Here is a 13,767-nt window from a genome sequence, read left to right on the forward strand (position 1 = left end):
CATGAAAACAACCAAATACTTCATACTTAGATTTCATCAAATAAACCCATGTAGCTCTAGTGAAATCATCTACAATAGTAAGAAAGAATTTAAAACCACCAATAGCAGCAACTTTATACGGACCCCAAACATCTAAATGAACAAGTTCTCCCAGACAAAAGGACTTATGTTCACTCAAAGGAAAAGGTTCCCTAGTTTGTTTAGCCTTATGGAAAACCTCACATGGCATAACTGATTCATTATCAAAATTTAAAACTGATTTTAAAGTACTTAGAGCTTTATCAGCAGGATGTCCCATCCTATTATGCCATGTTAATTTTGATATAAAACATTTATGAAAATTAACAACAGAATTTGACCTACCTAACAATTGATTTTCCAAATAATAAAGACCTCCAGATTCTTTACCAGTCATCACAGTCTCCATTGACAGTGAATCCTGAACATAACAATTATTTTCATCAAAAACAACTCTACACTTATTTTCTTTACATATCTTGTGAACAGACAATAGATTAACATGAAAATCAGGTATAACAAAGACATCTGACATACTAATAGAATCAGAAAGAATAATGTTTCCAATCTTATCTATTTTAGCAGTTGAACCATTAGGATGATCAACTCTTAGATTAAGTTTGGAAACATCCACAACATCTGAAAATTGTGAATCAGTAGCAGTCATATGTTGACTAGCTCCTGAATCAACAACCCATTTTATTTTATTTAAAAAAAACATTATTACAAGATATACCAAATTAGCATTAGCAGATACACCTTCTGATAACTCTTTTTCATGAAGAAGAGACATCAACTTTGAGTATTGATCATTTGTTAAAAAATGATGACCAGACTTATCAGAAGAAACAACTGAAGCATTAGCATTTGTACTTTCAATAACATGAGAAGAAATACCAGTCACAGCTGGTGACTTATTAAACTCAGACTTGGGTTTAAAATCCTTAGGATACCCAATAAGCTTATAACATTTCTCAATAGTATGACCCTTTATTCCACAATTTTTACATATTAAATTATGATTTCTTCCTTTAAATTTCTTGTTATCAGTAATTTTACCAGCAAAAGCAGAAGAATTTTGAATTTTAGTGGATAACACAGAAACACTTCCATGCTTCTGATTAGACTCTTCTCTAGAAACAATTGAAAAAGCAATTTTAACATCAGGTAAAGGTTCCATTATGAGAATATGACTTTTAACTGTGTTATATGAATCATCAAGACCATTGAGAAATTGTTTTGAATGATTTTTAGTATGAGTAGCAGCTTCACAAGTGCAATCTGGACACTTTGTTAAGCCATCAAACTCTTTCCATAAACCATCCAACTTATTAGAATAATCTGAAACAGACATGCTCCCTTGTGTGAGCCCATTAATTTGTTGATGAATGTTAAAAACAACAGAACCATCGGCCTTAAAATAAGTTTCACAAAGTTCATTCCAAACATCTAAAGCAAACTCAGAGCAAGCATGCCCAATGTAAATAGATTCAGAAAGTGAGTTAAGAATCCAAGAACATACAATAGCATTAACTCTGTCCCACTTTAGAGATTTAATAGCATCCTTATTATCTTTTAATTCAGTACCTTCTATAAAACCTTGTTTGTTCCTGGCTTTAAGAGCCCTAGTCATTGAACTTTTCCAAACCCTAAAGCTTTCAGTACCAAGCAATTTGAAACTTATAATAGTTGTTACAGAATGATCTGATGGATGTAAAAAAAGAGGATCATCAAAATCAACAACATCAGTTTTACTAGATGATTCTGGTGGTGTATCACCCATGATCAAACAAATAACCAATCAAGAAATCAAATATGTTCAGAAAACCAAACCAAAAAAAGAACAATCACACTTTCTACAACAATTTCTAGAATCCCAGATAAGAACACTAAGATCAGAAGGAAAGAAACTGATCTATCAAGAGTTAAAGACTAGAAAGCGTGCGAAACTTACAGTGATCCTCAAAAAACAAGCTCAGCAAGCAGCAATGTAGTTCCGATGAATCTGAAACACAGATTCACCGCTGAACACCGAAACGGGCATTCAAATGCCAGAACCAACCTGATTTAGTACCTTGTTTGCACAGTCTTAATGTTGACCGTCAAGATAATGTTGACCGTTAAGATTAACACAATGTTAACCCTAAACGTTTACTACTATCTTGATCGTTTACTCTTAAGACGTGACAAGAGAACAATCAGGTTGACGATTTCTTCACAATTTTATGATCTAAACAGATCTAAACAAACCCTAGATCTGTTTAGATCTAACGAACACCAAATGAAGAATAAACCAAATCAGAACCAGATATAGATCGAAGATCTGAAACCCTAAATCGATCTAAGCTAAACGACCTGAAACCCTAACTCGATCTAAACCCTAACTTGATCTAGATGACAACAGATCACGAACCAACGTAACCACGCTCTGATACCATCAAAAGAAACTTGAACACAAGAAATCACAGCATCAACAGTTCTTATTTATTAAGAACCAGAAGGTTTTCAAGTATACTTACATAACAAAACCTCTTTACAAATCACTCCTCTCATTACAGATAAACCTCACTACAGATTCTCTCATCTAATCTACTCTCATACAACTACATGAATCAAAACAAGAATCGAAGTAAGAACAAGACTCTATGAATAGATGAAGACGATATGAACAGAGAAGAGGATAGACTCGTATATCTTTCACACTCTCATACATAATCAAATATATATGATATACAAACTATAAGGGTCATCAAGTATCCAAATAGATTCGCGTGTTACACCATTTTAATATACTACTATTTCAGTCAAATAGATTCACAAAATGTTCAAGATATATCCTCCTACACAAAACATTAATACATACAAGCAATATATATAAACAAATGAATAATCAATTATTAACAAAAGGATACTTAGAAAGGATATAATTATAAGTTTTTAATATTAACACTTATAATTCAACAATATATATATATATATATATATATATATATATATATATATATATATATATTAATATACTACTATTTCAGTCAAATAGATTCACAAAATGTTCAAGATATATCCTCCTACACAAAACATTAATATATACAAGCAATATATATAAACAAATGAATAATCAATTATTAACAAAAGGATACTTAGAAAGGATATAATTATAAGTTTGTAATATTAACACTTATAATTCAACAATATATATATATATATATATATATATATATATATATATATATATATATATATATATATATATATATATAGAGAGAGAGAGAGAGAGAGAGAGAGCAAGAGAGAGAGAGAGTGGCAAGCCTAGAATGTAAAACCACTAAGTTTACTATTTTAATAAAACTGATAGAAAATTTAAATAAAAATCAAAAATACTAGTCGTGGATTTGAATCGAGTCGAAATGTATCAAAAAACAAAAATCTTACAATTGTACCCAACAATGTCTTATATCTTGATATATCGTCAAACTTATATCATTAGTAATACTTTATAACATTGAAAGTTTGAAACAATAAAAATCTTATTGTGGAATCATGGAACAATAAGAAAAGTGAAAAAAATAGTATTACCCAACATTCAATAGCTTTGATGTTTATGAAATAAATATTAACAAACAATAATTTAAACAAAAAAAACAACAGTAATAGAATGCAATTAAACCTAGGGCCTACATTGAACTTTATTACTATCATTAATTCATGATTGTGGCCCACAATGAATTTAATGTTCATGGAATTGAAAATAGAAATTCCACATATTTTATTTAATGCACATAAAGTTAACAATGTAGAATAATTTATCGGCGGTTGCAACAACCCATAGGCAAAATTGGATCAACGACTGTGAAGGGTCGAAGTGTCATGTGCTGTGAAACAACCTTGCTGATTTGTGGTTCATGTTTATTATTATTGTTATTTTTTAGTTTAACTTGTATTGGGCGATGAATATTAGATTATAGTTTAAAAAATATTGAGTTATTAAAGTACAACATGTGAGCTTTAAAAATCTGAATTATATATTTTTTTTTTATCAAAAATATTAAGGTGGTTCATTTAAATTTTAGGTATGTCACAAATTTTAAATTTTATATATATATATATATATATATATATATATATATATATATATATATATATATAATTTAAGTTTATAAAATAGTCAATTATCAGAAATCAAATGAATTTGTGACATTATATACACTTATATAGAATTGGAATTTAATTAGAGAATACTTTATAAATAAAAATATCATGTAGTAAATATTACTATTACTATATTATATTAATAGACATGGTTGTTACAGTATACTTGTTGGTCATTCATATTAGCCACCAATATTTTATTGCTTGTGCTATTTAGTCCTTTGCTTTCCTTTTTTTTTTTTATAGTTTTTTTTTTCTCAACTATTTTGTTTGTTATATTTAATCCTTGACATTATTTTTGGTTTTCTTTTGTCTCTCTGTCTCTTTTTAGTTCCGTTTTTATGTGAATCACATTTTCTTTTTCTTTCCCTCTTCGTTCCTTTGTGCTGGCTTTAGGTGGGGTCAATTGTGACATAGGGATGTTAAAAATTTTTTGTGGGACACCGATCCTATATGGGGGTATTTGTTAAAAAAATCAGGGACAGAAGAAAGGTTGACCTCCGTTTTAATTTCGAAAGCAGGGACGGGGGTAGGCAGTCTCATTCTGAACACCTAATGGGGGCCCCGTGTGTGTGTGTGTGTATATATATATATATATATATATATATATATATATATATATATATATATATATATATATATAATGATTTTGAACTTCCAAAAATCAATAAAAATACACGTTTTTAAATTGTCAGTATAACGTTTTTGAGATGTGATAACATATTTGTTTTTACATGTAAAATTATGTTATAAATAAGTAGGGGTGAACATATGGATCGAGGAACTGGCCAGAACCCGATGAAACCGGCCGGGCCGGAACCGGGACAATATTTTTGTGGAGTTTTGGAACCGGGAACCAGGAGAACCGGAAAAAACCGGTAAACCGACAAAAACTAGAATTATATGTTGCTATATATCGATGACTGTTTCCAACATTGAAGACACGGCAAAAAGTACCGGTAGGAACCGAAAGCTATAGAACTAGCGGTTCGGTTCCTATTTTCCATCAAGTTCGGTTCCCAGGTCAGTTCATTTGCTCATCCCGGTAAATAAGTATTTTTAACTCAAAAAATAGTTTCTTTAAACCAAAAAAAATAACTTCTTTTAGCCAAATAAAAAAAATCACAATCAATTAGGGCGGGAGCGGGGGTGGCGAGGCTGGAAATTACGGGGGTGGGTGGGGGATTGTCCCGTTTGCCCCTGTTGACATCCTTATTAGGACATGTGTCTATCGTTCTTCGTGTGTGCCACATGTCTTATAATATTTATCACTTTAAGTTTCTTTTGTTCATTTTTGCCTTCCTTTTGTCCATTTTTTCATCTTACTACTTATTTTTTATTATAGACGGTCACACTTCTTTTAATATTTTCCACTTTCAGTCCCGTTGACCATTTTGATCTTCCTTATGTCTCTTTTCCATCTACCGATATGTGTTTCCATTTGGGTTTCGTTTTGTCATCATCATCCTTTGTGAATAAAACAAGACGCATTTTAGTTATATTGGTCCTTTGTGAATAAAAGGAGACGCATTTCAGTTATATCGGTTCAAGTACAAGAACAGTCACATTAAAAAATACAATTTTTATTTTTATTTGGTAAAAAAAAGTCTCCTCTTTCTAAACATATAAAAATCAAAACAAAAATGATTATCAATGAAGTTGAAACTGAACTCCATTTTAACGCGCACACACGCTAGTCTACTCGTTAGGGACTCTGGTTTTTCAATCAGTTTACTTCGCAAATTCTAAAACAGAAACGCTTTCACACATGCATCTTCCTGGATTAATCATCACAAGATTCGTCAATAGTGTTCTTCGAGATGCAGCGACTTTGAGTTCGAGCAATTTCTGATATAATAATCCTGAACTTTGCTCGAATTTCGTGTGTATATAACAACAGAATCCAACACAACTAGTTAGAAATCGGAGATCTGATCGAGATTCGTTTTCTTGGTGTGAAGAAAGTCTCAAAGACGCAAGCAACCTGTTCGATGAAATGCCTCAATGACAAAGGTACATAATCTTTAATACACCTCAAATTCATAAACGTGAATAAAACATGTAATCTAGTTTTGCCAATGAAAATAGATATGGACCCTTATAAAGAACTATATATATTTACATCAACATTATTTCAAAACATCGACACCTTAACATACTAGACAAATACAATCGTCATAAATCATGATAGTTCTATTCAACTTTCTTCTCCTTCATCTCCTTTGTTGGTGAGTTGACTTTGTCTTTGACTTTATCCATTAGATTCTGCACATTCTTCTTCATCGTACTGTAGAATTTCATACTCTGCATCTGCAACCTCTCCCCATGCTCCCTTATCTTATCATCATATTTCATCCAAATCACAGGCGCACTCATACCCACCATAGTTCCTGCACACAACTCCAACTCATATCATCATTATCCCACGACAATAAATCAAACAGTTGGTGGGCATAAGGTAAATCGCTACATACCTATGTATAGAAGAGTAAGTAGGTCTGAACAACTGCCAATGACGGAAAGTAGCCACAGTCCAACAACCGCCGCAGCAAAAACATACCACTCGCTTTGAGCACCAACTTTAAACACCCACCTCATCGCCTCTTCGCCGGAAACCCTTATCCAGTTTGCAATTCCGGTGACTGTCTTCTCTGATATCCCTAGCCCCGACATACTCGGCTCCTCTCTGTGGAATAACCAATAGAATTATAAGTGGAAAATCCATGAACGCCAAGTGTTCGATGAAATGACTTACTTGTAAATGAGCTTATAAATATTAGCCCAAGTGAAAAGAGATGAAACAAGAAAGATGCCGATCCATGAAGCGACGGTGATGAAATTGAAGCCGTAAACTTCCATCACCACCCATAACACCGTCGCGGTGGCCACCACCCCTAAACTAACTCGCTTTTTCCTCCACATTATTACGTCTTTCATGGAGTAATTACCATGATCTTGATGCAATTCGTCTGTATTAATTAATTGATTAAATACGTGCGTGGAGAGAGAGAGAGAGAGAGAGAGAGAGAGAGAGAGAGAGAGAGAGAGAGAGAGACCTGTTGATGAATGAGAATGAGGGTGTGTTGTTGTTTCAGACATTTCCGATGATGAAGGAGGATCGTGTGTTGGTTCTGCCATTTTCGTAGATTGTTGGAGCGATTTCTGAGTTGTGTATCGTGGAGAAGGTAGAAGCTTTCTTCGGTTGTATTCTGAATGGAAGAGAGGCAGATGAAAAGGGAAGAACTAGAGTGCCTAGGTGTCATAGGAAGATAACACGTGGCAGACATAGGGTAATACGTGGAGGACATTCATGCACACCAACGATACTTCTTCTGATGATTTTATTCTTTTTCGTTCTTATCTTTCAAAATCGACGGGGCTCGCCGAGGTTTCATAGTGTAAACGGTTGGTTGGATTTGGAAAATTCACAAATCATAGCTAAAGAGTTATATACATATAAATGAAAAGAAAAAAAAAACATAATTTAACTAAGGTCTATTAAGGTTACATTTTCATGAACCAAGTATTTTAATATTTGAGTTTTGATCAATAATATATTCGAATAGTTTGAGCGCAAGCTAAGCTCGACTTGAAATAGATTAAATCGATTTCGAGTATTGAATGGATTCGATTCAAGTATCTAACGAGTCTATTACATTTAAATTGTTTGAACGATTATAAAGTTAAACTATGCGAGAAAATGCACATTACTTTACCCTAGTAAGGCTGGAAGGAGCCAGTGCGGGAAGGAGGCCCGGGGCGTTCCGCTCCGCCGAACACCGCATTGTGGCTGCGGGTAGCGTTGCGCGGGAAGAAGCCAAGGGGAAGGGTTGCCGCATTCTAGCTCCACCGGTGATTGGATGAGAAGATTTAATTTATCATTATTATTATTATTTTGAATACAACCGTTAAAAAACAATAATTTTTTTTCCAACGGCTGTATCATTGAAAATTTAATTTCTTTTACCCCTCTACAACCTCTATAAATACCTATATCCATTTGCCTCCAATTAATTTCTCTCTATTTTCTTCAAAAAAAAAAAATCCCGACAATCAAACCGATAAAAGAAAAAAAAAACTCATGTTTAGAGTTCAAGTACCCCTACTCGAAACATTTTTGATATCGATTCATCATCACAAGGAGTTTATCGTCCCCAACTTAATACTCACATTCAATCTCCACTACAATTTTAATATCAAAATGTTAGATAATATTACCTGGTCCAAGTTCCAAATGTTACTCCGCAAATGTTTTCAAACTTTGGTGTTTATATCGATCAACATTCACCAAATCAACCTCAAATCCAAACCTAACCCCAAACCCAAACCCAAACTCAAACTCAAACTCAAACCCAATAACAATTCCAACTTGTCGATGAGTTGGATGACTAGGAAGAAGAGATGGTTCGCGAAACTCAACCCACACCATCCCCACAACGACGCAAAGGAAAACAACAAACGCACGAGGGTGTCACACAACCAGGAAGACAAAGGCCGATACTGTAACACCTGTAAAATTCAAGCCAATTTAACACTTTTTCAAACATCCAAAAGCCATTAGTTATTACATACGTTTTCAAAATAATTTAATATTAGAGTATTCCAGAAACCATAAGTCCAAAACACAGGGATGTGTACGGTCACACCTTCGCCTTGCCAAGTCATCTGAAGCACCTGAAACAATAAACTAAAACATAAGCACAAAGCTTAGTGAGTTCCCCCAAAATATCCATACCCACAACAATACACATATAATCATAAACAGCATACTAAGGGTCCAGTCAACCATCGGGTTGGAATACCCCCGACCCACAACCAACAGGTTGGAATGCCAACATATTATGGGTCCAATCATCCTCGGGATGGAATGCCCTAGGCCCACAACCAACAGGTTGGAATGCCCACATACTATGAGTCCAATCATCATCGGGATGGAATACTCACGGCCCACAACCAACAGGTTAGAATGCCTAGGTCTATTGGCCTTCGCACAAAGCAGATAAGCCTCAACCGCCAAACAAATATGTGCACATATATATAACAGATAATCACATAACAGTCTATAGACAACAACCGATCTATCGGATCATACCACATAGCACATAATACTATCCTATCTACCAGGATACTGATCTAACAGATCATACCACATATTATATTATATAATATTATCCTACCCTTTAGGATACCGATCTAACAGATCATAGCACATACCACATAATATTATCCTACCCTCTAGGATACCGATCTAACAGATCATACCAGCATAACATAACCAGATAACAATCCAAAGGGCCGACCTTGGTGTCTTAGACCCTTGAGTATAGTGATGATAACTCACATGGTACTGCTGAAGTCTCGCAGATGAAACTCCAGCTGCTGGTTGACAGATTTCCGAACTGCCAACATCAAACAACACCCAATTAATAATTGGGTTCCAAGCCCAAGGTCCAACTCACACTCTAAAGGCCCAAAAGTCAAGTAATGGGCCAAAGCCCAACATGTGGCCCGATTTTCCAAATTGGGCCCAGACCTCCACATGGTCTTTCCTTAAGGCCCATTCAATTATTCTAGTCCAAACTCTTGGTATTCCTATGGCCCAATATCAAATAATTATAAAGGCCTCGACTATGGCCCATCTATGGAAAATTGGGCCTAACTACTCATATGGGCCTTACCCTAAAGCCCATCAACATATTCTAGTCCATATGATCATTCTGGGATGGTCCATTAATAATCCAATTACCAAAGCCCAATGGAAAGGCCCAACACAAAGCCCAAGTGAAATTAAGGTTTCACACAAAATGACAATTAGAGTTAAGTGTTTCTCACTTAACCCATTAAGGCCTTAATCCATTAAGTCCCTCACTTTACTAAATAAGTCATATGGTGTGATTGGGCTGAATACACGATTCCATTCCGATGGCCCAAATATGAGTCCCGATAAGTCCAAGCCCATAATCCTAAAATTAGGGTTTTCACATGAAATTTGTCAATGATTATTATTTAATATTTCAAGTTTATTAAATAATTCCCGTGTGTGTGCCCGATCAATTTCCACAAGTTAGGGTTTTCCAACCCAATATTAGTTCATTAGTCCATTGGTTGGGCTTTTAGGTCACATTGGGCCTTATTAGCCCATTAGGGTTCCATTGGGCCCACTAGAGTTTCGTTGGGCCCATTAGGGTTCCATTGGTCCCACATTGTCCAAACATCCCCCAAACGAGGTTCAAACGCAATCAAAGCACACCGCCACCCGACACGACGACCGGTGGCGGCAGCCACCACCTTACGGTGGTGGTTTCAAGTTTTCTATTGATTACCGACACTATTACACTTTTACAAAAATACACAAATACACACACACACTCACGTAAATAACACACACATACAACGTCGCACTGAGGCGGCATGTGGTGGTCGGAGGTGGCAGTGGATTTTTTTTCTTCGGATCTCCGGCCAATGGATACTCCGGCAGCCTTATACCATCACAGCACCCGAACACGAGCAACACAACCCGCACACTCATCCTATTTGCTCAAGAAAAATAAATCCAACTCCCACCTGCGGTGGGTGGCGACGACAGCAGCCCAAGAAAACGGCAGCAGCAGTGGCCATTAGCGGCGGATGACGTCGGGACGCAACAACACTAGTAGCAACCGTAGCGGCTAGAGGTGATAACAACAGCGGCAAAACGAAATAAGAGAGGAGAGAGAGAGATGGTGGCATCAGCTACGAGTCGGAAAAGAAATGAGAATGTTGGTTTCGCCGTCCGTGGTTTCACCGATCAACAGAGCAGCAGCACAATCGGCGGTCTTGGTCTTTGACTGTGGTGGTCGCACCTCCACCGAAAACGACCATAGCAGCTTCGTTCCCGGTTCACCCATCGGCCTTCGGTATCTCCGGTCATGGCAGACGTCGTTGGGGGTCTTAGTTGGTCGGAGCAGCAAGCTAGTCGGGGGGAAAGGATGGTGGCGGCCGGTTGAAGATGAGAGGGAGGTATAAGGGTGATGGCTCCTATAGAGATTAGGGTTAAGGTTTAGAAAGTGACGGATGAAGAGGTTAAATACTTGATCCCTTGAACAAGTTTCCATAATAACGCATTTGGTCCCTTCTTGTAATATTCTTTTCAAAATGAATCCAAAATTTACCAGTCACACCCCACCTTCTTAAAATCTTATAATCCAAGTCCAAAACTTAGCCTTTAGTCCCTGCTTCCATGAATCTTTACATATTTAGCCCAAATAATACCAAACACTCCTTGACTTATGAAAATCTTTACAAATTAAGTCCCAAAATTACACTTTAACCCCTGGAGATTCAATTCTTGCCATTTGACTTCCTAAAACCAACACCCCACTAACCATTTAATTATTCTATTTAAAACGGGGTGTTACAGATACCATGGCTTGCACAAGAAGAGCTAGTTTTGGTAAAAGCTTGGGTTGACATTTATGAGGATTCGAAGACGGGAAATGCACACCTGGGAGATCATTTTTGGCTTTGCATTTTAGACCGGTTTCGGGAGGAGCAAGGAGAAGGTGGCGACTAACGTACGAAACACCAAATGAATTCGAAGTTTCGAGAAATAGCAAGGGTGGTTTCAAAAATAAACGTGTTGTATAACAACCTAAAAACCCAAAGAAGAAGCGGCCAAGACGACGAATAAATACTTCAAGAAGCTTTGCAATTTTACCTTAAGGAAGTCAGAAAACCATTCAAGTGGCACGATTGTTGGAAAATATTGGTTAAAAGTCCTAGGTGGAAAAAATATGAGCAAAAATTTATTTTTTGAATACAACAATCAAAGCGAACGAAAACGGGCTCTTGTGGTGGTTACACAACATCCTCCGATGCTCGGGTCGGTCTATATTTAAATGAGGACGAACTCGAGCTAGAAGAAATTGTCCGACCGATGGGTAAGGACAAAACAAAGAGGAAGGGAAAAGAGATTTCTTCGGGTGCATCGGATTTCAGCATGAACTTTGATGAAATGTGGAAAATAACAGCGTCGTTTGATCGATATAATCTTAATTTCGCTGAACGTTTGACGTTCGACAAAGAAAAAGAAGAAGGAGCATGCGGAGAGACAAGAAATGGAGGATATGAAGTTCTTGATGGAGAACACCGACCATCTCTCGGGACCGGCTCTCGAGCTCTTGATGAAGAAAAGATAAAAAATTATGAAAAAATATTTTCCAGAGGTGGTTGTTGGTTTGTTTGTGTTTTCTTTTTTAATATTCTACTTTTTTAAATCTTAGGTTTATTGTAACTTTTTATTTTAATTAATGAAATGCATTTTCTTTTCAATTAAAATTTATGTTTATTATTAATTTAAAAATTATAAATGATAAAAATGTATTAACTTTATTTAAAAAAATAAAGAAACAAATAGTAAGGAAAGCTTTCCATCCATTTCTTGGGTTTAGGTGAGGGAAAGAAAAATAAGGAAAAAAATGACATGGCAGAAAAAAGTGAGGGAAACTCATCACCCACAACCTACCGTCTAATAATAATACTATACTTTTTTATACACCTTTAAGTTCTGCACAATCATTTTGTTTGACAATTCTTCTATTTTTCTTATATATGATTTGAAACCTTTATTTTTTCGAAGTTAATGACTTATTTATAAAAATGAGTGTTTTCATTTAATTATACAATCGAAAGTGGATCATTTAACGACTTATGCATACATGCTTGAATTTGTTACAAAAAAAATATCAGTTAATATATGTATAAATTAGTAAGAAACCCATTTAATTATATAAAATTTACAAATAAATTGATATCCAAGTTCCAACCAAAACATAACTTCAGAAATTGATCATAGCGGCTCTATCTTCTTCTAGAGCTTCTGTTCTAGTCAACAGTCGACGAGTTTGTTGTTGAACAAGGTCTTTGCCAAGGCGATCTGCTACCTCCTTTTTCGTTTATTATAGCCATGGAAGGGTTGAACGTAGTATTCAAGATGCTACTTTAGGTAATGCTTTTCATGGGATTCATATAAGAGATTCTAATTTGGAAATCTCTCAATTTTTTACGCTGATGATTTTATTACACTTTGTGATTAGAATTTGGAGAATGCGGGACGAATCCTACGTATTCAAATATGTTTTCATTCGGTGTAAGGGCTGAAAATTAACTTACAAAAAGTAAGTTATTTAGGTTAGGGGTCAGTTTAGGTTTGTAAACGAACTGAACGTTCAACGGACTGTTCGTGAACCGTTCGACGGGAGTTCATTTATGTTTGTTTATTTAACAAATAAACGAACATGAATACAAATTTCCATTCGTTTATTCAAACGAACGAATATGAATAATGATTTCGTTCATTAATTTATGTTCGTGAACATTCGTTTATGTTGTTCGTTTACGTTCGTTTGTTTAAGTTTATGTTCAATTTTTTTTTATGACGTTACTATATTATATGTTTATTTATGACATTTGTTTACGTTCGTTCGTTTAAGTTTATTTATATTCATATATGCTAAATTGTTTTTTATGACATTACTATAGTATATGTTCGTTTATGTTCGTTTACGTTCGTTCGTTTAAGTTTATTTATGTTCGTATATGTTCAATTGTTTTTTATGACAT

At 35.2% G+C, this 13,767-nt stretch overlaps 1 protein-coding gene and 1 long non-coding RNA gene across 3 annotated transcripts; one reads left to right on the plus strand and one right to left on the minus strand.

The window, feature by feature from the left end:
* The first annotated feature begins 5,788 nt into the window (after window positions 1–5,788).
* On the plus strand, window positions 5,789–12,483 carry LOC145097641 (uncharacterized). Its single transcript, XR_013704443.1, has 2 exons — window positions 5,789–6,180; window positions 11,567–12,483. It is a non-coding gene; the product is annotated as an uncharacterized LOC145097641 (long non-coding RNA).
* Window positions 6,361–7,494, minus strand: RTNLB13 (Reticulan like protein B13). 2 transcript variants are annotated; one of them, XM_079035256.1, is made up of 4 exons: window positions 7,224–7,482; window positions 6,923–7,136; window positions 6,642–6,853; window positions 6,361–6,557 (listed from the first exon to the last, which is right to left on the minus strand). In XM_079035256.1, exons 1-4 carry the CDS (start codon window positions 7,303–7,305, stop codon window positions 6,361–6,363), a joined length of 705 nt encoding a protein of 234 aa, XP_078891382.1. In that variant the 5' UTR covers window positions 7,306–7,482. The 2 variants fall into 2 exon arrangements, with proteins under 2 accessions (XP_078891382.1, XP_078891381.1); XM_079035255.1 differs by having other exon boundaries at window positions 6,923–7,494.
* Window positions 12,484–13,767: the final 1,284 nt, after the last annotated feature.

Source organism: Lactuca serriola, chromosome 4 (assembly GCF_051521515.1).
Source record: "Lactuca serriola cultivar US96UC23 chromosome 4, Lser_US96UC23_V15, whole genome shotgun sequence".
Lineage (NCBI taxonomy): Eukaryota > Viridiplantae > Streptophyta > Magnoliopsida > Asterales > Asteraceae > Lactuca > Lactuca serriola.

Coding starts and splice junctions, on each gene's coding strand:
- RTNLB13 (XM_079035255.1), bottom strand. CDS start 7,305: ATGGCAGAACCAACACACGATCCTCCTTCATCATCGGAAATGTCTGAA. Junction 6,854..6,922: donor ATTTATAAGCTCATTTACAA/GTAAGTCATTTC, acceptor GTTATTCCACAG/AGAGGAGCCGAGTATGTCGG. Junction 6,558..6,641: donor ACTTACTCTTCTATACATAG/GTATGTAGCGAT, acceptor AGTTGTGTGCAG/GAACTATGGTGGGTATGAGT.